Source organism: Podarcis tiliguerta (genome assembly GCF_965153285.1).
Source record: "Podarcis tiliguerta genome assembly, chromosome: 12".
Classification (NCBI taxonomy): Eukaryota; Metazoa; Chordata; class Lepidosauria; order Squamata; family Lacertidae; genus Podarcis; species Podarcis tiliguerta.
In genome coordinates, this window is record NC_139545.1 from 27,203,663 (window position 1) to 27,225,792 (window position 22,130).

The 22,130-nt window shown below is 43.1% G+C and overlaps 1 protein-coding gene across 5 annotated transcripts in view; it reads right to left on the reverse strand.

Moving 5' to 3' along the window:
- Positions 1-22,130, reverse strand: part of HDAC9 (histone deacetylase 9) — a 423,892-nt gene that overhangs the window by 47,484 nt on the left and 354,278 nt on the right. For all 5 annotated transcript variants that reach the window (XM_083405349.1, XM_083405344.1, XM_083405343.1 and 2 more), the window contains one exon: positions 6,870-6,988. In XM_083405349.1, the coding sequence (XP_083261475.1) occupies positions 6,870-6,988 (119 nt within the window). The remainder of the gene's footprint in view (positions 1-6,869; positions 6,989-22,130) is intronic.

Genomic DNA, 22,130 nt, shown 5'->3' on the forward strand with positions numbered 1-22,130 from the left:
GAGAAAAGTCGAAAATAGCCTTCTGGTGCAATATGATCAATGGGGAGGTTGGTTCCTGCCTAAACTGGGACAGCCTCATACTGAAGCCAGTTTCGATCACAGAGTTATTGACATGAGTTTGGTACAAGACAAATCGCAAGCACAGATGACCTGCAATTTCCTAAAGACAAAGTAAACCAACAAGCCTATGCTAATACATTAAACAAAGGCTTTTTACAGAAGGTCAAATCAGGGACTGAATATACGAACCCACTTTTTCCCCGGTATTCACTGTATATCCCACTTAGACCTTGAATAAAGGAGAAAGGTTGACATGCTAGCTTTTTGTGCTTAGGTTACACATTAGTGCGTTCCAAGGCCATACTTGAAAGTCCCTATTTATAGCACTTCATTTCCTGATTTATAGTCCAAAATATTGTCAGAAAGGCACAAAAAGCCAGAATAATTTGCCGCAAGGGGAACATTTCTTTTCCGGTCCCTCTCAACCCAGAAATAACAACAAAATCTGCCCTAGTTGGCTTTCTACAACCACACTTTTCTGTTTTGTTTCTTTGATCACTGGTGTTACCTTCAGGCCACTGGCATTATTATAAGTGTTTGGAATTGGAATGTGAAGGACTCACAGTACACCCCTCAGTTTGTGCAATGTAATTTAATTTTGCACTAGGACTGTATACACACAGCACTTTTAAAGCATATTCAAAGCACATCATTTCCCTCAAAGGATTCTGGGCACTGCTGTTTGCTATGAATTGCTGGAAACTCTAACTCTGTGAGGGGTGAACTACAGGGCCCATAATTCTTTGAGGAAAAGACGGTGCTTCAAATATGCTGTAAAGTTACAGTGCACACACAGCCTAGGACTCCAAGCTCCTTGTTCTCATTGATGGGGATGAGAGCTGGTCTATGAATTGCGCTTGTGAGGCTGTCGCCACAGCTATGTCCTGCTGTGACACCATTCTTTGCTTCATCGGTGGGTGAACCTGTGGCCCTCTATACAGGGATGGCCCAAGACATTTTGGGACCTGGGACGAACCACAAAATGGCAGCCCCACCCCGTCAGGGAAGAAAGGGTGAGTGAAGACCTACATCAGGAACAAGGGGGTGAATACAGATCTACATTGGGAGCAGGACGCTGGTGGCCCTGTGGTCTAAACCACCGAGCCTCTTGGGACTGCCGATCAGAAGGTCGGCAGTTCAAATCCCCGCGACGGGGTGAGCTCCCACTGCTCTGTCCCAGCTCCTGCCAACCTAGCAGTTCAAAAGCATGCTAGTGCAAGTAGATAAATAGGTACCGCTGTGGTGGGAAGGTAAATGGCGTTTCCGTGCGCTCTGGATTCTGTCACCGTGTTCTGTTGCGCCAGAAGCGGTATAGTCATTCTGGCCACATGACCCGGAAAGCTGTCTGTGGACAAACGCTGGCTCCCTCGGCCTGAAAGCGAGATGAGCGCCGCAACCCCATAGTCACGTTTGACTGGACTTAACCAACTAGGGGCCTTTACATTTACATTGGGAACAAGTAGGGAGCGAAGATCCACACTGTGAGTGAGAGCATGGGGGTTGAATCAAAGGCTGCAACAGGGGAGAAGGAAGGGGTCTGCTCTAAATCACGCCGGGTGGCTGCAGAGCTCCACCCGTACTCTACTCATAATAGCTTGAAAAATAATTCAATACACAGAACGTGCTGTTTGCTTAGAAACAACAACAACTTGGGCATTTGCTTGAGATAAAGGGAAATGCATTGGTGGACTAATGAAGGAAGGAACCCAAATACTGAAGCTAGTTTAAAAATATGTGTGTGTGTGTGTGTGCGCGCGCGCAGACCATGAAACAAATGGCCTTTAATTGCTTGATGGGGTTAAAACACCACAGCAGACTTTTTAGAGACTCCTTAACTTGTCTGTCCCTACCAGGATGGCCTCTCTGTCAGATTAAAGGTTATTGCCTCTCTGGCTTTCCCTGTGCTCAGCTTTTGAAGTCCATGGCCAAGGGGCCAGGGAGAGAATATTGCCTCAGATAAGAGGTGTTTGCTTTGTAAAATACTTGAGGTAACAATCCGTGGAGCCCTTAACAGTCCAGCAGGGACCTATGAGCTCCAGCTAATGTCTCCCGGTTCCCTGTTGGTTTCAGGGCTACTCTCCATAAATAAATAAACACCATCGCTATTTACTTGCTGATCTCTCGTATAAAGATCCATTGAAATTATGTCACAGACTTGCTGTACTTATAAAAAATGCTTCTCCACTGCCCTGCATCTAAAGATTCCAGGGCGTTTTACCAAAGCGTGGTTAAACCACTTCACGCAACTCATCTTAAATACAATTTCAAAACATAAAAACTCTAAAGCGGAAGTGCAGATCAGGTCAAAGTTCCAAAAGTAATCCAAAAAGCCTGTGCAAATAAGAAGATATTTGCCTTGTGCCAAACAACAACAACAAAACAAAACTTCTAAATATTAGGGCATCAAACATTCACTTTAAGTCGGCCTTGAATAGGAAGGGGGTGAAATTCTGATAAATAAAGACCTAATATGAGAAAATCTCAAAAGTTCTTAGGAATAATGTCCTGAGAATGCAGTGTGATATAGTGGTTATAGTGTTGGCCTAAGACATGGCAAACAAAGTCCCACTCAGCCATGAAGTTCCCTGGATGACCTTGGACAACTCACTAACTATTAGGCAAGTCTACTTTGCAGGCTTGTTAGGAGGATAATAAGGAGCAGTGTACACACACACCTGAGTTCCTCAGAGGAAAATTGGGATATGATGCAATAATAATTACAGTGGTACCTCAGGTTAAGAACTTAATTAGTTCTGGAGATCCATTCTTAACCAGAAACCATTCTTAAGCTGAAGTACCACTTTAGCTAATGGGGTCTCCTGCTGCCGCCGTGCCATTTCTGTTCTCATCCTGAGGTAAAGTTCTTAACCTGAGGTACTATTTCTGGGTTAGCAGAGTCTGTAACCTGAAGCGTCTGTAACCTGAGGAATCACTGTACTCATATGGTAGTTACAGCTGGGCACAAATGGTTTTGTGAAATTTCCCACCCTATTTCAGGGTAGAGGAATGGGAGGTGGGAGACAGGGACAGTTTCTTTGGGGTTGGACTCTCAATTAGTACTGGCAGCAGACCAACTTATTTTTTCTTCCCCTGAGGTGTCTGCAACTGTGTTGGCAGCCTGGGCAACCTTCTGCATTTTCCACAATGCCCCAAACCTAACATTACTCTGGGGCGTTGGAAACATAGCATCATAGAGTTGGAAGGGACCCAAAGGTCTTGTGAAATGCCCTAGGATCTGCAGGTATAGGGTAGTCTATAAATTTAATAATTTAATAAATTAATTAATTAAAAATAAAAATCTGGTCCAACAAATCTGGTCCAAAAATCTGGTGCAATGCAGGAATCAACAAAAACATATTTAATATACAATCCTCAAATAAAGGACATATCTGATATGAAATTGTAAGAACTGATACTACACTTGATTAATGGTAGGCCTTGCTGGAAAAAAATGGTGGAGAATATTCAGAGAAAAAAATCATTAAAGTGACTTCTGGGGCGGGAAAATTTAAAAAATCTCAGCAATTTTCTCTAAAATGTAATTTCACCTCTTCAAAACACAGACAAATCTCAACACAGAGAGAGGAACAGGAGTTTGGCAAAGTTTGCCAGTACTGCATATACTTGAAAATTCATTTTATCATGCCATACTGTAAACATTAGTGACTCCAATAATTGGGCTCAGAAGCAAGTAGATAGCCAATCTCACATTGACTGATGTGCCTTCTAAATATATGATTTGAGGGCATCTTTTGCTAAACTACTGCTAATTGTCAATCCACTTTGCCCCATGGTGCCAAATGTTTTCTTTGAGATAACAGAGAAGAAGCAAGAGTCAAGTTCTAGAAAGTCACAAAGTCAGGCCTTTCTGGGAAAGGCAGAAGCTCCCCTTACCCCTCTCTCCCCGTTGCCACCACAGACAAAAAAAAGTCACCCAGTGCTTTGTTTGACACTTTACTGTTTACTATCTTTGAGATAGTTTCCATTTAATGGTTCAATTACTGCACCGGGTGATAAGGTAATATCAAGAACTTTAGGCACAACATTTTTCTCCCCAAGCATTTTATGATAAAGCAAATACAAAGGGCACAAAACAGCTAAGGTTAAGTGTTTTCTGTTTTTGTTTTCACATCCCACCGGTTTCTGTGGGAGACACTTAAGCACATGCTTAAGATACTCCTTTAAATGAACAGGGTTTAAAACTGCTTTCACTGCTGGATCACAGTGAAAATATTTTACATACAGTTCTTTATTCAAGACAGACAAGAAGGCATATGTTATTTTTCTATTATTATTAAAATTACAAGATGCACGGAGAGAAAAAACTTTAAAGTATAGAAATATGATGATGATGATATATTATTTATACCCCACCCATCTGGCTGGGTTTCCCCATTCACTCTGGGAGGCTCCCAACAGAATATTAATAAATATGAACTAAGGAAGAAAATATCATTTTTTCATGGATGCAAATGCACGTCTGGTCTTGAACACCAGTTAGGAGGTTGGAGTATTGGATCTCAGTCACTCACCAGCTCACAGAGTTTTAATGAGGGCAAAAATGAGGAACTGTCATATATTCTGCCCTGAGTTTCTTGGAGTATGGCTGGGATATAAATGCAATTTATAGAGATGGTAGTTGGTTGGTTGGTTGGTTGGTTGGATGGATGAAAGAATGGATGGACATTTTGGGTGCAATCCTATGGTCCCTGAGAGGGCCTCCTGGGAGACATAGGATACTGTGGAGCTTTCCTTCCTCAGAGAGGAAGTGGCAGCTCCTCTGTCATGAACTCTCCCCATCTTGACCTCCATGGGATTGCTCCTCCCATTATTATTGTTTATTTACAAAAATGTACAGTCCCCAGTCAGAAGATCCTCAAACCAGAGAACCACAAATCAAAGCAAGAACAGTAACACAATGACGTAACATGAAAATAAAAACTCATCAACAGAAGTCAAAATAGCACCACAGGTAACTAAATCTACTCAGGGTTAAAGTCTGCCTGAAAACAAACAAACAATTGTATAGCACGAGAATTTGGTTTAACTTAATGCGTAGAGATGAAACCGTAATGCAGAAATACAGAACATACCAACATATGCTCTCTGTTGCCCATAGACCATGGGTAGGAAAACCAAGGCCTGGGGGCTGGATTCGGCCCAATCGCCTTTTAAATCCAGCCTGTGGATGGTCCGGGAATCAGTGTGTTTTTACATGAGTAGAATGTGTGCTTTTATTTAAAATGCACCTCTGAGTTATTTGTGGGGCATAGGAATTTGTTCATCCCCCCCAAAAAAAAATATATAGTCCAGCCACCCACAAGGTCTGGCCCCCTATGAAAAAGTTTGCTGACCCCTGCCATAGACCAAGCCCATATGTGGAGTCCTTGCATAAGCAGACTCTTCCTTTCAGAGGACAAATCTCCGCATGTCCAGTGGAATGCACAGGTATCATTTTTCTGTCCATTAAAGTGAATGGTTGGAGGAGCTCTATGTATGCATGAGAGCACCTACCCCCTGGCATATCCTGCTGGATGGGAAGCCATTGGGCATTATTATCATGGCAATCTTTTAATATTTCACTGTTGATATGGCTCTCCTCCTCTTTTTCTCCTTTATCTTTTTATACAGTGAATATTCATAATGCATTGTGAGCCATGCTGATGTTACAGGTTGTCTTATTAAAAATTTAATAACATTTTAGCAGTGGAAAGGAAATGCTGAAATTATTGAGCGGGGTATAATATGGCAAAGGGGAATATCTGGATCTTGAGCTGCACCAAACATTTCCATTGATATCAACAACTGCTGCGTATGAAGATCAAAGACAGTATATATGGTCTTAATCTGGGGCCTTTGGGAGACCCTTTATGGGGTGTTGCACTAAAAGTCAATATAGGATCTGAAGCAGCAACATATGATCCAGTTTATGCACTATTCTGAAATGAGAAAAAAGTGTGTGTGTGTGTGTGTGTTTGTCATGGCCTTTCTTTCTTTCTTTCTTTCTTGTATAGCAATATCCAACTGAGTCAATTATTTACTTAGTTAAGGTAGAAACAGGGTGAGCGCTCCAGAACAATTGTGCTAATGTAGTAAAGGTAAAGGGACCCCTGACCATTAGGTCCAGTCGTGGCCGACTCTGGGGTTGCGGCGCTTTACTGGCCAAGGGAGCCGGCGTACAGCTTCCGGGTCATGTGGCCAGCATGACTAAGCCACTTCTGGCGAACCAGAGCAGCGTACGGAAACACAGTTTACTTTCCCGCCGGAGCTGTACCTATTTATCTACTTGCATTTTGACGTGCTTTTGAACTGCTAGGTTGGCAGGAGCAGGAACCGAACAATGGAGCTCACCCCGTCATGGGGATTCGAACCACTGACCTTCTCACTGGCAAGCCCTAGGCTCTGTGGTTTAGACCACAGCGCCACCCGAGTCCATGCTAATGTAGTTGGGCCATTAACTTCACCTTTGCTTCAAACCCTTAGCAGTGAGTCTCCCCAAGGAGCAAAGACTATTCCTGCTATGATCTCTGACTGCCAGACTCAAAAACAAAAACAAACCAGGCCAAATGAACACCCCCCAACAAAACTTATGTGGTGCTACAATAGCCAGAATGTTGCTTATGTCTTTGTCATGGGATGCAAGTAGCCATTATGAATATCAGACACTACCGCCTATCGACTCGTGTGTTGACTTCGCACCTTGCTAACTGCTGCAAAATGGTTATGTGAGCATATCAGGCAAAACTTTGGCACCACCTAGAATAACTTCCTTGGGGGAGAGACAGAGACTTTTAAAAATGCGTACGTACATTTAGCTGTCAGTTTGTACCCGCCTAGAGGAGGGTCGTGGCCTTCCACGGCATCAAAGCCAGCCGATACTAAGACAAAGTCGGGCTCGAACTCAGAGGCGATGGGCATAATCACAGTCCTGAAGACAAAGAATAGGCAAACGGTTATGAACAAGAGGCTTTCATTTAAAATGCACTGATTAGCATGATATCATAATTAGCTGTCATCTAGCTCACCTCCCTCGAAGTTTACTTCCATGTTCATTTTTTCCCTCTCTCTCTCTCACCCTACTTTCTGCAGATTTTTAATATTATTATTATAAAAAAGACCCCCATAATTTGCAGGTACATGCGAGAGCTTCTAACGTTACACCCACATCTGGGCCTGTTTTACCTTCCTGCCTATAAAGGCTGACTCTTTGAGGGAAGTGACTAATGGATTACAAAGAGAACTCTGAAGTCTCAGTGGAAACCAGCATTGCTCCAGTGAGTGAGAACTTGGTGTAAATTTGAACGATAAATTTCTTTGGGGGGAAATGTTTGCTTTTTAAACTTATTCCCATCCTCTTAACATTTTAAAATGTTTGTCAAGATGGGGGGGGGGGGAGGTAACTCTTGTAGAAAGGGTGGGGTGGGGACACATACAAATTCCCATAATCAAATTCAGGCCCCGCTGTCAGGCATTTTCTGAGGTCATGCCTGGTAGGAATTTGGCTACCACAAATCAGGAAAAGCACCCCCTGCTGGTTTCAGGAAGAAACTTCGAGGCTTTTCGATTCTCGACTTATTAACTCCTTCTTATCCAGTGTTTTATATCAGCCTCTTCGTTTCAGGCCAGCCCTACAAGGGTTAGGTGAAGCAGTTCACTTTGGGCAGTGGAATTAAGGGGGAACTGATTTCTGAATGCGGAGACAAGCCTATTTTTAAAGTGTTGGACATAGCAAAAGGAAAGAGGTGTCATTTGGCAGCAAAACGTCTTAGGCTGGCAAGAATTTGGAATCAGTTTGTCAATGTTAAGGTGAAGGCTTGTCTAAACCAGAAATCCTCACATTGGTATTTCAAGAGTCTAGCCCTCAGTGACTTGAAAATTCAACGATATATTTAGTAATTCAGCAGGATGGTCACTTACAAGTCACCCCCAAAAAGAGGGATGCCTCAACAGCAACAAAAAAGGACACATATTTGCAGAAAATGTGCATATGTTGATTCATGTATAAATGCAAATTTTTACATAATTACTATTCTCCAAATAGAAATACTCTCTAAGGTCGCACTATAGTGGAAACACTGTGGCCAAGCAGCCTGTAAGACTCAGTCTGCTATAACTGTTGATGGGCTGCCTCAAGGCTCTGGCTCTCCATTCCCAGGACTTGGACCAGACAGCCCTTCAAACAGAGAACTGTCAGCAACATACTTCAGTTAGAGGACTGTCCTATGCAGGGACGTATGAAGGGGAGTGCGGGGGTTGCGGTCCGCCCCAGGTGTCATCCTTGAGGGAGGTAACAAAATGGCACACCGCAGGGGAGGCACTTAACGTGGGGCCTGGCCTGCAGGGCACCCGAGGCAGGCGTCTCTCCTGGGAGTGACGAGGTGGCTTGGGGCCCAGCGCTGCCCAAAATGGCAGCGTGGGGCTTGTGTCTGCCAGGTGGACTCTGTGGGCAGCTCGCCATGCTGCCCACCTGGGCGGATCACTGCGCCACCCCCTGAGCGGATCGTTGCACCACGCCCCCATGGGTGGCTCACCCCGCCCCATGGGGGGCTTGCCCTGCCCCTGCCGCTCTGGGTCCCAGAGCAGCTAGCTATGCCCCTGGTCTTCTGCAAATTAGGATATATGACAAATTAAGATTGCACCTGCATGGAACTGACTGCAGAATGCCAGCTCTGCAGCCTAAGAAGCCACATAGGACAGGACTGTCTGAATCCAAGATCTTCTGGTGGCACTAATGACGCAGGAAAGTAGCGCCATACTCCTTATGAGAGCTGATATATTTCAGATGTTATTTAAACACCATTGCCATCCCTGCCACAGAGTTGCATAGGCCTTCTGGAACAGTTTCCTCCCTTCCAAGCAAAGTATCTCTTCCTGTATTCCAAACTTCTTGCTCAACAACATGTTCTTGGGAGTCTGGAGAGATTCACAAAAGAAACTTTCCCCTGAGTCCTAATACATTCAGTCTGGTGCATTTTGCTATCTGTAAAGAAGTCACAGGATGGTTTCCAGTCATTGTTAAACCATCTAGCACGCGATCCTTGCTTCTAACACTATGAATGTCAGATGCAAGTCATTCAGGCAGCGAGAGAGGGTTATAAACAAAAACCCAACAACCTTGGAACTTCCCTCACCACTCTCATTTATCTTGTATGGGTTTTACAGCACATGGAGCAGAGATGCCTGTGAACTGAAAATCGGGGTGATGCTGCCCCAATTTCAGTGAACATGCATAGAGGGGGACACAGTCATGAGGAGGAGATATATCTTCACGGAAGGTAAGGGAGAGGCTATTTACAGCTAGTCCCTGGCTCCCACCCCTCCCTTGGCCAGGTTCCTGGTTGCTCATCCACTAGTCTATGAATGCTGTTGTTTAATGCCAAATCAGTATGCAATAAGATTTCACTCATCCGTGATTTGATTTTGGATGAGGGTGTTGATCTGGTGTGTATTACTGAGACCTGGGTGGGCAAACTGGGAGGAAATAATCTGACCCAGCTGTGCTTGCCCAGATACTTGGTACAGGCTGCAGAGATGGAGGGGGATTTGCTGCAGTTCATCTCCTTCACCAGGAAGCCCCTCTGTTTTGAAGCTGGCTGCCAAGGCCTGCACTTGGTGCCGGGCCAAGTAAACTAGGCTTGTTGCTGGTGTACCACCCAACCTGCTTCCCAGCAGCTTCTTTGACTGAGTTGGCCGGCCTCAGGTCTGGTGTTGGGGGAAACCAGAATGAGAATGACTTCAACATCTGTGTTGAGGACTTCATTGCCTCCATGGGGCTGTCTCAAGTTGTCATCAGTCTGACGCACAGGTCAAGGCTTGGTGTTTGCTCTAGATGCCGGAAGGAGTGACCTGTAAATGGGAAGGCTAGATGAGGGGCAAAAAACTGGCCTTGACCCCAGCAAAACAGAGGTGGTGTGCTAAGGTGTTGTTGGTCAATTGACTGCTTTGGATGGGGTCATGTTCCTACTTAAGGAGCAAGTTCATTGTCTGGGGGTGCTCCTGGATCCATCTTGGTCACTAGACTCCCAGGTAACCTCAGTGGCTAGGAGTGTTTTTACCAGCTTCAACTATGGCTATTTCTGGAGGGGGTTAACCTGACCACTGTCATCCATGTGCTGGTAACCTTCAGATTGGATTACAGCAATGCACTCTATGTGGGGCTGCCCTTGAGGTTGACCCAGTAACTGCAGCTAGTGCAGAATGCCAAGACTTGACTGATCATTGGACCAGAAGATCACCATCATATTATGGTGCTGTTGAAACATTTGCGCTGGCTATCAATTAGCTACTGAACTAAGTTCAAGGTGCTGGTACTGGTCTACAGAGCCCTGTACAGCTTGGGGCCAGGATACTTAAAGCAGCATCTTGCCCTTTATATACCCAACTGATTACTGTGCTCTGCAGGATACCATCTCATAAAGAGGTCCCTTCTGCACAACGTTGGAAATGGGTCTTCAGTGCTTGCCTCCCCTCTTGTATTTCTCACTATTGATAATTTGGTGTCAGCTTCTTGTGAAAGAGGCATGTCTTTTGTTTATGTAACTCCATAAAGCAGCATGTACATGAATCATCTACATATTAATTTCAGTGGAAGAATAATCCACAATATATGACTTCAGTTTGGAAAATGGGGGGGGGGGACATAATGGGGGGGGGACCGACTGAATCACAGTTTATGCCTGATGGACCAAAGCAAATTAGCCAAACCTGGAATTAAAGTTTTGCCAAGTTGAATAATGCATGGCTGTTTAAAAGGGGAAAGACAATGGGATGATCTGACCATGCATTTTAGTTTGGCACTGAGATACACATTTTTCAGAACAGAAGAAACTTAATGGTTATAGTACTGAATCCATTTCCATGGCAATAAGTTCACTTCAAAAATTATTCTCTCTTATAGTTCATGTCTTCTAACTTAATATTATTTTACTCCACCAGCACTCACAAAACTAGTATACCAGCTTGCTATATTAGACAGTCTATTCTGCAAAGTTACTTCCAGCATTAACCAAAAGAAATGTAACTTGGCTGGACAAAAACAATATTGTTTAAGCTTAAGATCTCTTCTTCTCTATACCTTAGATGCTGAAATCTTGCCTTTGGGATATTTGAGTTGCCCGCACACCTTATCAGAGCCCACCAATCTCAAAGACAGAGTTGAAATGAGTTTCTAAAAGTATTTTTGGTTGTTCATTTGACCGCCTGGTTTTTAATCATTCTCACTGCAGAGCTTTCATAACTAGTCTTTCCCATTGCTCAATAATCTTTCAACTGGAAAGAATTTGAAAGTTGCGTCCTGGATTGATTCCTTCTACGAATCAATGTTTTGTGGCTGTCCTTTTTCTTCTGGAAAAGGCTAAGTAGAAAAATGAAGAAGCTGAAAATAATGACATGGAAATTTCTTTCCATTTATAAAGGAATCTCTCTGATCTAAGTCAGGAAGATGTTGACATTAGAGATGGCAGCAGCATCCAGTACTGTTGGCCTTCCCGAGTCTCAGCAGAGCTGTGAACTTCTCACTGAAACGATGACACATTTTTCCCAAGACAAAAACATTAAATTGGTACATTCTTTTCAAAACATCTATTTAAAAGGGCCAGCAGGACTTTAGACACTAGTTAAGAACAGACCACAGACAATGTGAATTTCATAATACTCCAAGTGCCAGTAGAGCTGATGTGCTGAATTCGTCAGGGTATTATAAAGAGATACAGCAGTCATTCCAGACTTCAATCTTTCAGGAACTCTGGGATAACTCTTGACATTATTTGTGTCTTTTTAGTATAACTGAAACTTGCTTTCATTAAGAGCTTTGTGACAAAATTAATTAATTAATCATCAAGGTAATGCCTGAAACGAAAAATTCAAATTGTATGTGTGCAAAGATTTGTATGTACAACCAGGACCTTGCAGTATCCTAAATGAACACACAAACAAACAAATAAACATAAGAGACTCTTTTAGATCTTAGAGGGAGTTCTGGACGGAACTGCAGCCTTAGTTTCAGAAGCTGCCTACTTTCTGACTGGCCGAGCACCCTCAATATTACAAGTTAGTTATGATCTTCATCCAAAGATCACAGGGTGATTCACAACATAAAAATACAAAATGAGAACACAAAATACACAACGTATAGTTGACTAAAGTAATTTGGAGGCTTGATTCAGCTTCATGTGCTCTGCTTATATTGTGTGTGTTTACTCTGGACAGCTCCTGCTTATATAGAAAATTCCCTTGTCACTGATAGGAAGCTCCGGGACATTTCACTATTGGTAAAGGAACCTTTCTCATTCTTGTGAGACATCACAGTGGGGCAAAGAGAACCACCCTGAAGAATTGCCTGGGCCAGGAACAACGTAATATGTAGGCCAGCCCTTTGTCCCAGAAGTTCCTCCAAAGCTAGAACACCTGATGTCCAAGAGACCTTTTCTATGTGGAAATATAAAACAGGGTGATTTTGCACAAATAATACAATGTCAAGATTTTGCACAGCATCAGAGACGGTTCAAAACATTCTGGAATCCAAGGCAGAAACATCCAAAATGGTTCTTCCAATGATGATAAACCTTATCCACATGAAAAGCTCTCCCTATATAAAGGGGCAGTAGCATCCATGACAGATGGCCACCCAACCTCTGCTTAGAAACCTCCAGTGAAGGACTGTCTACCACCTTCCGTGGCAGCCCGTTCCACTGTCAAAACAGCTCTTCCTGTCAGAAGTTCTTCCTGATGTTTAGTTGGAAGCTTTATTGTAACTTGAAGCCTTTCCATGTGACAGCCCTTTAGATATATGAAGATGGCTGTCACAGCTCCTCTCAGTCTCCTCTTATCCAGGCTAAACATACCCAGCTCTCTCAACCGTTCCTCAAAAGGGTTGGTTTCTAGATCCTTGATAATCTTGGTTGCCCTCCTCTGCGCATGTTCCAGCTTGCCCATATCCCTCTTAAATTGTTGCTCTAAAATGACTCCCATGCTGTGCACCTGGTCCTTTAGGGGCACATTTACCTCATTCAGGACCAGGGAATTCCCCATACCTGTTCACCCCCTTTCCTCCAGAAACAGTCCTCCTGTCTTTTGGGGATTCAATCTCAATCCGCTGACCACCATCCAAAGAACGCTTTGGATAATCTGGAGAGGAGATTTCAGAACAGCCCTAACAATGTCAGTGAATGTTCTGCAGCACTTGCGTGAGTTTAGTCTTTGTATCTTTTACTTCACTCTTCTCTTGTGTGCAGTCATTTAATTTATAAGGAATCTGCGGTGCCTGTTGTAATATTGATTACAGATTTTTTTGGGGGGGGTGCGTTCTTTACTAGGTGCGTATATAATATAAGAAAGGAAAAAAGAACGGAAGAAATTATTCCTTCCCAATTGTCATATAAAGTATGCAAGCAATATCCTATTAGGTTTTATTTCATATTTGGTTCTGAATCTTACTTTCCCTAACTCCCCCTTTGATTTTCATGCTCCCCCCCACCTTCTGCTTGCTTTCATCCTTGCTCTTACTATGAAATCACATCCATATGATTTAAATTAGAACAGTTCAGTTTCACAGGAACAAAGCTGCAACTAGGAGCATGATGTGCCGTAGAAGATGGCTCCCCTCAATGGTAGTTTTGACCTTGTTAACAAGTACGTGTGCGTCTTCACACGGAAAGCCAAATAAAGAAAGAAGTGTGCTAGGGCCAGTTCTGCTTCTATTAGCTATTTTGCCTTTGAGCCACATTAGCTACCATTTAGAATCATAGAATAGAATCATAGAGTTGGAAGAGACCACAAGGGTCATCGAGTCCAACCCCCTGCCAAGCAGGAAACACCTTGTTTTCTGAGAGGTTCCCCCTTAACCCCTTCTTGCTCTTTCATGCTTATTGCAATCAGGAAAGCAAAAATTATAATAAGTACTTTTCTTTTATCTTCTCTGTCACCCCCCACACACCTCTAGTAATCTTTGAGAGAGAGTTCAGTCTATGAATGATTTTCTTTTTTAATTATTGTTTTACTAGGAGATCCTATGTTCAGCTTTTCAGCAATGAAATGTTCTCTATCTGCTAACGCTGAGTGAATTCCAGAGTGGAAAAAGACTAATGCTACATTTACACCATACATTTAAAGCACATTTTGAGTACACCCCCCCCCTGCAAAGAATCCTGGGAACTGTTGTTTGTGGATGGTGCTGGAAATTATAGCTCTGCGAAGGGTAAGCTACAGTCCTCAGGGCTCTTTGGTGGATCGTGCTTTCAATCTATGGTATATAGGCAGCCTAATTTAATCTACCTTCTTTGAGGGAACCTCGTTTCGTGGTTCCCTCATTTTCTTCTTGATCTTGAACAGGCTGATCCCGAGATTGGCTGCAGAAACAAAAAAATGCCAGCCCTGACCCGCAGCAAGGGAGGCATGCTAAACCCCCTTGCATACCACAGCGTTTCCAAGCCACAATATCCTGACAGCTGTCCAACAAGCTGAAGCCAAAGCGTGCCACAGAAACCTCTAATGCCACAGGAGTTGCTGCTGCAGAATACTGTAGGAGAAATTATGATGTCCTTGCCTAGAAAGGGGCTCTCTGGATCACAACCTAGATACCGGTCCCCATATTTATAAGTGGCTCTTTTGCCCGCACCCTATCCAGGAGATTCACTGTGGAGTTGGGGATCCAGTTCATGCAACAAGCCTCTCGGCTTGCAAGTGCCCCCCTACTGCCTACTTCAGCAAAGGAAACAACTTTTCACATGTACAACACTTTTAACACCCATAGAGCTTTTCCCTTGGCTGAAAAGAGCAGCACACACATGCAGATATGCAGTTTGTGCACTGGAAGCCACATAGTGCCTCAGATCAACTCAAATGTATGCAATCCAATATCTTAGATGTCTCCTTTTGGCAGGTGATTTCCTCTGTAATAGCAAGTACCTGGAGTGTTCTATTTCCACCCATTCCAGCTGAATGGCTGGATCATGGGCAATGTGTTTAAGGTTGGTGTGGCCATGTCTTCATTTCCATAAGGTGACACAGAAGCATCTTTTATGCTGGATGCACACTACAAATAAAGATTTATTTACGTGGTTAAGTATAAGTCCTTAGTGAGGCGAAAGAGAGGAATGAATTAACCAGAGGATCATGGGATGGAATGACCCTCAATGGTGCAAAAGACCCAATGCAGCTGAGATTTCCTCAGTGGCAAGTAAAACGACTCCCTGAAAAGAATGGCTCAGACAGTTTCATACCATTTTCATTTGCTGATTGGTGAGCAAACAAGCACAAGCAGTTCTGTGCCACCATGAACCATTGAAGATTTATTCTGGAAAAACTAAGCTTTGTTCGCTCACTTTTTAAGAGGCATCTGCATGACGCCATGAGAAAACCGTCCTCCTTCCCATGTGTTCCCCCCTCCAGCGTGTTTCACGCCCTCCCCTAAGCTTAGAAGAAAACTCTGACTTCTTAAAAACACAATCAAAAAGCTGCGTAATCTCCGCAGGTGTAGATGAGCCATCCCACACAGCTGTTCAATAGCTTTCTCAGATGATCATGGCTGGTACAGATGGCTCTAGTCCCTTCCTTATGATCCGTCCCTCCTCTCTAGATATCTTTTGCTTAAACCAGGCATGGCCAAACTCGGCAACTCCCATCATCCCTACAACTACAAACTACAACTCCCATCATCCTTAGCTAACAGGACCAGTGGTCAGGGATGATGGTAATTGTAGTCCCAAAACATCTGGAGGGCCAAGTTTGGCCATGCCTGGCTTAAACCTTCCCTTTTGCAAAAAAACACAACAAAACGAAACAAAACCCAACAACATCCATTTCTCCCCTACGTTCTAAGATTAAGCCATAAGGAGAGGAACACAATCAAGGCTCAAACTGCAGTGAGGGGTGAGGGCGTGTTTAACCCTATCTTGCCATGCCGTGGTGCTGCCAAACACTCTAATCTTAGCCTATGTTTGAGTCTGGGGAAAGGGGGGGATGTCCTCCTTGTTAGTGAGAACCATTTGGATTCTAGAGCCCTGGAAGCAGAGTTGCTGTTCTGTTTTCAGCTTGAAGCAGAATGATTAGAACAGCTAAATTGCCATGACTGGTGACACCCTCAGTGTTCGTTCACCAAGGAAAAGTCTTATAAACGTCAGTGTTTCTTATGCACCTTTGAGATTTCCCCATTTCTTTGTTTGCAAATGCTTATTAAAGCAAGAGTGGAAGGAGCAGTTGGCACATTATAAAGCCAACCGGTTTCGGAACTGAAACACAGTAATGCTTTTTTGGTGGAAACGGCACAATAATCCACTTTTTAGAAGTAGGGTAGATAAAATCTACCTCCACTGCAGGGAGTCCTCACAGGAACTCCTCCTATGTTTCCAGAACACCTTGCATTCACTCATATTTTCCTAAACTAAGATATTAAACCAGATATAGGAGAACCAACGCTTTAGGGCGTTAGGCCTCACTCTAAGGGTTTCCTCTTTAATTTGCACTTCAAAGAAGCATTAAGAATCCATTCTATTTGCAACGCACCTTAAACTTTGGTATCTTTCCCTTCAAAGGTGATTAAATAGCCCCTTTTTGTGAGAATCCCAACCTCAAAAAAAAAAATGGAAAGGCTTCCTTCACAAATCAAGCACAAACAAAATGTTTTGAAAACTAATCACTTGGGGGTTTTTTTCGTGGGAGGGTTTTAAAAAAATGTTTTTTAAAGTAGAAATCTGACTTCTGTGTTGTAAGGAATGTCCACACATAGCACAGTGAAATTCAACACTGGTAAATGATCCGACTACCTCAAAGTGAAGTTTTTGCCTTCCTACAGTGGCCTTTCACCCTGCCCTTTCCTCCAATCTGAGGAGAGCTGATGTTGATGGAACATATAATGGCTCCTTTCCTGTGTAGTAAAGTCAGCAATAAAGCTTAGTAATTAAGGTGACCGGGGAGGCCCGGCCCAGCAGGCCAGTGGTGTGGCGAACACTTTTAGAACTTCAAACAATATCAAAGTCATTGAGAAATGGGCCTAGTTCAGGACTGGTTTGAATTAAGCCTCACTTCCACACGCACTTTTCAAATCCAAGCTCAAACAAGAAAGCCAAGGCCTTCTGGATTTCATTAGAGCCAATTATCTTATCTGTTTCATCTCAGGCCTGACCCTAAGGCTGGCAAACAGCTATTCAGTGCATTTGGTTGTTTGAGAAAGCCTCCAGCCAGCCAATGGCCTAAGGTACTGATAATTAAAACATTGTTGCCCCCTGCCTCTTGTGATTAAATATTTTCAAGCTTTTGTAAATAATTTTCCCATTCTTTGCCCCAAGCCTCAAAGGTCCAATACACCCAGCAATTTACTGAGCTTGTCAAGAAAATACCGCTGGAAATAAGGCTATAATAGAAAGGGAGGGGAAAGGAGAAAAACACACACACACACCAACGTTCGGATTGTACTTCTGAAAGTGTTGTTTGACGCATTAGCAAAATGTGCATAGGAAGTCTGGTATAGTTTTCTTCCCCCCACGCCCCCAATAATATTTTTATTTTGAAATCAGGCCAAGGATTCCGTATCTATGAGGTCACTGGAGGAAATGTGGCATGTGAATGTAACAAATAAATAAAATAATAAAGAAATATGCAGGGTATCTTAATTCAACAACAGGAAAGGAGTAGATCAATAGTATTTTAAACAAACAAACAAGCAACCTACATCAGATCCATTATTTTAGGTTCTCCAGAACTGATAAATAAATAAGGGGTGTCTATTTTATTTATTTACATTCTCCAGATAAAAAAACAAAGGAGAATGGGAAAGAAAAACCAGGGAAGAAAGGGGTGGGGCAGGGAAGGAAGGAAGGAAGGAAGGAAGGAAGGAAGGAAGGAAGGAAGGAAAATATTAATCAGATTGTTCCTATCACAACATGTAACAAAACTGTGTTCTGGACCTTCTCACGCCAATAACGGACAAACAAGCTGCACTTCTGCATAAATGAGTCATTTTGCTGTGTTCCTTCTCTTACTCTGTTAATATTAGCAAGCTTAACCATATAAAACCAATCCTCAGTGGTTGACAGATTCATCAGTAAATGTGCAGCCATTTCCCTATAACCAAAGGTTTTACACTTCCACATAGCCTAGTAGAGATCCACAGGCAGCTCATAGCCAGGGATAATTTCATTTCCTATCAAAACCCAATAGTTTCTTATTTGGGGATAGGACCTTATTTCATATAAGATAGCACAAGCTGCATCCCATGTCTAACAGCTGACTTACTATCAAAACCCAATAGTTTCTTATTTGGGGATACGACCTTATATGAAGATAGCACAAGCTGCATCCCATGTCTAACAGCTGACTTTCCCGTTGACGTATATCCATCTTAATCTCTGTGGTGTTAAACACACCAGAAAACCAACTTCCTTTTGTCTCTGTAAAGTGTTGGAAATGTTTCCATTTCCGTCTTGTTTGTGAGATGTTGGTATTCATCTCATTTTCTCATTATCCTGGTATCTTGTAGTATCTAGATAAGCTAGAATTTTATATAGTTGACTCAAGATTCCTTTAACTGATTTACCAGTCAGCAGCACCTCAAATTGTGTGCAGTCCCTCAATGAACTATGCTTAGCAATTATAGAAGACACTATGTAAATGTAAGGGATGCGGGTGGCGCTGTGGGTTAAAGCCTCAGCGTCTAGGGCTTGCCGATCGCAAGGTCGGCGGTTCGAATCCCCGTGGCGGGGTGCGCTCCCGCTGTTCGGTCCCAGCGCCTGCCAACCTAGCAGTTTGAAAGCACTCTCGGGTGCAAGTAGATAAATAGGGACCGCTTACTAGCGGGAAGGTAAACGGCGTTTCCGTGTGCGGCTCTGGCTCGCCAGAGCAGCGATGTCACGCTGGCCACGTGACCCGGAAGTGTCTTCGGACAGCGCTGGCCCCCGGCCTCTTTGAGTGAGATGGGCGCACAACCCTAGAGTCTGTCAAGACTGGCCCGTATGGGCAGGGGTACCTTTACCTTTACCTTTACCTTTACTATGTAAATACTGGGGAAATGAAATATGGGAAATGCATGTTTCACCATCACCAATAATTTGCCTGCAGATCTTTGTTAAACCATTTTCCAATAAATTTCTGGTCTCAATTAGACCATAATCTCCCCAAATTTGTAAATTTCCTAATACCCATTTATCTGCCAGTTCCTTATTGTAATGAATATCTGATGTCATTTCAAGTCTGAATTGATTTGTTGCATAATAGTTTGCACGAACTTCTTTAATGCTGTGAATTTCCAACATAACCAAGCTCTGGAAAGTAATGAAATCATACCAGTTCTAGAATGGATTCTAAATTATATGTGCTTTAATCTTATGTCATTGAGGGATGTGGCACCATAGGAAACATGGTTTGGGAAGTACCGGTATTTGTTCAAGGAGAAAAAAATTCAGGGCAGCACCATGAGGTCTGGAAACCAAAGAATTGTGTGTGAAGGTGAAAGCAAAGCCTCAAAATGAAATCATTGTGAAATAATAGTGTGCCCAACACATTCAATTGTTTTGTCTTCCACAGTTGCTTGAAACAACAAACCAAATGAAGTACCACAGTAATAGGACGCAGCTATACAGCTGCAAATAAAACATTTCAAATGTATTGTAAAGTGCAATATACAATTGTGATATTAGACAGAGACTGTGAGCTATAGCAAATTCAATGCATTTTTCAATATACAGTGGTGCCCCGCAAGACGAATGCCTCGCAAGACGGAAAACCCGCAAGACGAAAGGGTTTTCCGTCTGCAGAGGCGCTTCGCAAGACGAATTTCCCTATGGGCTTGCTTCGCAAGACGAAAAATGACGAAAAAAATCGATTTTTTTTTTTTTTTTTGCTCCAAAACCCCTTATTCTGAATCGCTAAGCTGCTAAAAGCATTTTAGCAGCAAAACCGCTAATCCCCCCCCAAAAAAGCTGTTTTTAGCCCTTTTTTAGCCAATAGCGCTAATAGCGCTACTCCGTCAATGGGCTTGCTTCGCAAGATGAAAAAACCGCAAGACGAAAAGACTCCCGGAACGGATTCTTTTCGTCTTGCGAGGCACCACTGTGTATATATATATATAGAGAGAGAGAGAGAGAGAGAGAGAGAGAGTTTTCACTGTTATGTATTGAAGTTCTCACCCTGGCCACCAGGAGTATCGTGTATATAGTTTTCACTCAGGTCCTCGTCAGTTACTTAGGCGGGAAACCCTGGGTTGTTGTTGTTACAATGTTGACAGCTGGCTGCCTATAAAAGTAGGCCGACTGAGCTGTTTGCTGTTCAGTTCTGTTCCAGCTTACAAATAAAGAGCTGCTTTGGAGAAATCGCTGCGTCGTCTGCTATGTCTACCCACTATTTAACATTCACAACATTTTTAACATGTATGTAGATCCCACCTAAGTGGAACAAAATCCCTTTACCACTGAAGAAGGCAAAACAACCTAATCCATAATCTGTTTTAAGCATCACATGAAGTTTTCCCTTTTATGGTTTTGCTTCAAGAATTTGAGGAACGTCATGGGAGGGATGTTTTAGGACTGAGGTGAAACTGCAAAGCTCCCTTGTTATTTTTGCTGTTGTATGCTGCATTATGTTTAAGAAATTTTGTGATATTTAAAATATGGAAATGTGGTTTATGGATGTTATTCTGTCTTTGTTTTGCTGTGTTCTTATGAAATTGTTACTATCTTGTTGTTTGACTATGCCACTATGAAATCGATATTACGTCATTGTTTTGCTACATTATTATGAAACTCTTTTCGTACTGTTTGTTTGAAATGCGTCCCTGTTTCTTTGTTGCAAGCTGCTTTGAGCATGGTTTTTGTGTGTGTGGAAAAGCCTCATGCAAATAAAATGAGTGAATGAATGAATAAGTTCCCAATCATATTCCATGCAGCTGTGTAAAACTGTGCCACCTATTTGGTATCACATATGGAACTCATGTTAGACGGCACCGTTTTTTGTTCCTCCTCCAAACCCCCTTAAATTTGTCATTTAAAGAAGTACGCTGATCCCGTTGGTTTGGCTTCAGACAGGGTAGCCAACAGAGTACCTTCCACAAGTTTTTTTCATTTCATTTATTGATTTCTTCCCAGAAAACATATTGAAGCAATTTAACTATTAAAACATCAACAATGAAAACAATGTCATGAATAAAAACAATTTGAAATCCAACACAGATACAGACTGAGCTAAAACTAGAGGTCTCATCAGCCAATGATCAGCGATGGTGGAAGTTGGGATCCAACAACTATGCTGGCTTCTCCTAATTTAGGATTAGCCAGTTCAATGGTAGCTCTCTTAAACTTGTTTTGTTTAAACCTCTTCTAGTGTTCCACACATTTATGATTATGAATTTATTTATTTATCCATTTATATTCTACCTTTTCTTCCAAGCACTAGCGGAGGAAGAGGAGTGCAGGGGGAGCGAACCGCCCCCGGCAGTGTGATTCTGGTGGGGTGCTATGGCGGCTGCCCCTCTGCCCCTACTAGGCACCACACCCCCTCAGGTGGCGTGCCATGCCCCCAGGACGTGTGCCACACTTCTGTGGGTTGAGTGCCACGCCTTAATCCAACACACAGTAGCTATAATTTGAACTGAGGTTTGAAAAGAGATTGCCTTCCTAAGTGAGGGCTGAATATTCAGAGGACGTTGGAGAAGAAGGGGGAGTTCTGAGGCAGGTAAGGAGGGAGAGTGAAAAACCAAGGTGCTGTAAGGTTAGAAACATACGTAAAAAGGTAAAGGACCCCTGGACGGTTAAGTCCAGTCAAAGGAGACTATGGAGTTGTGGCGCTCATCTCGCTTTCAGGCGGAGGGAGCCGGCGTTTGTCCACAGACAGCTTTCCGGGTCATGTGGCCAGCATGACTTAGCTGCTTCTGGTGTGATGGAACACCGAAACCAGAGCAGTGCATGAAAATGCCGTTTACCTTCCTGCCGGAGCGGTACCTATTAATCTACTTGCACTTTTTGGCGTGCTTTTGAACTGCTAGGTTGGCAGGAGCTGGGACTGAGCAACGGGAGCTCACTCCGTCACAGGGATTTGAACCGCTGACCTTCTGAGGCAAGCCCAAGAGGCCCAGTGGTTTAGGCCAG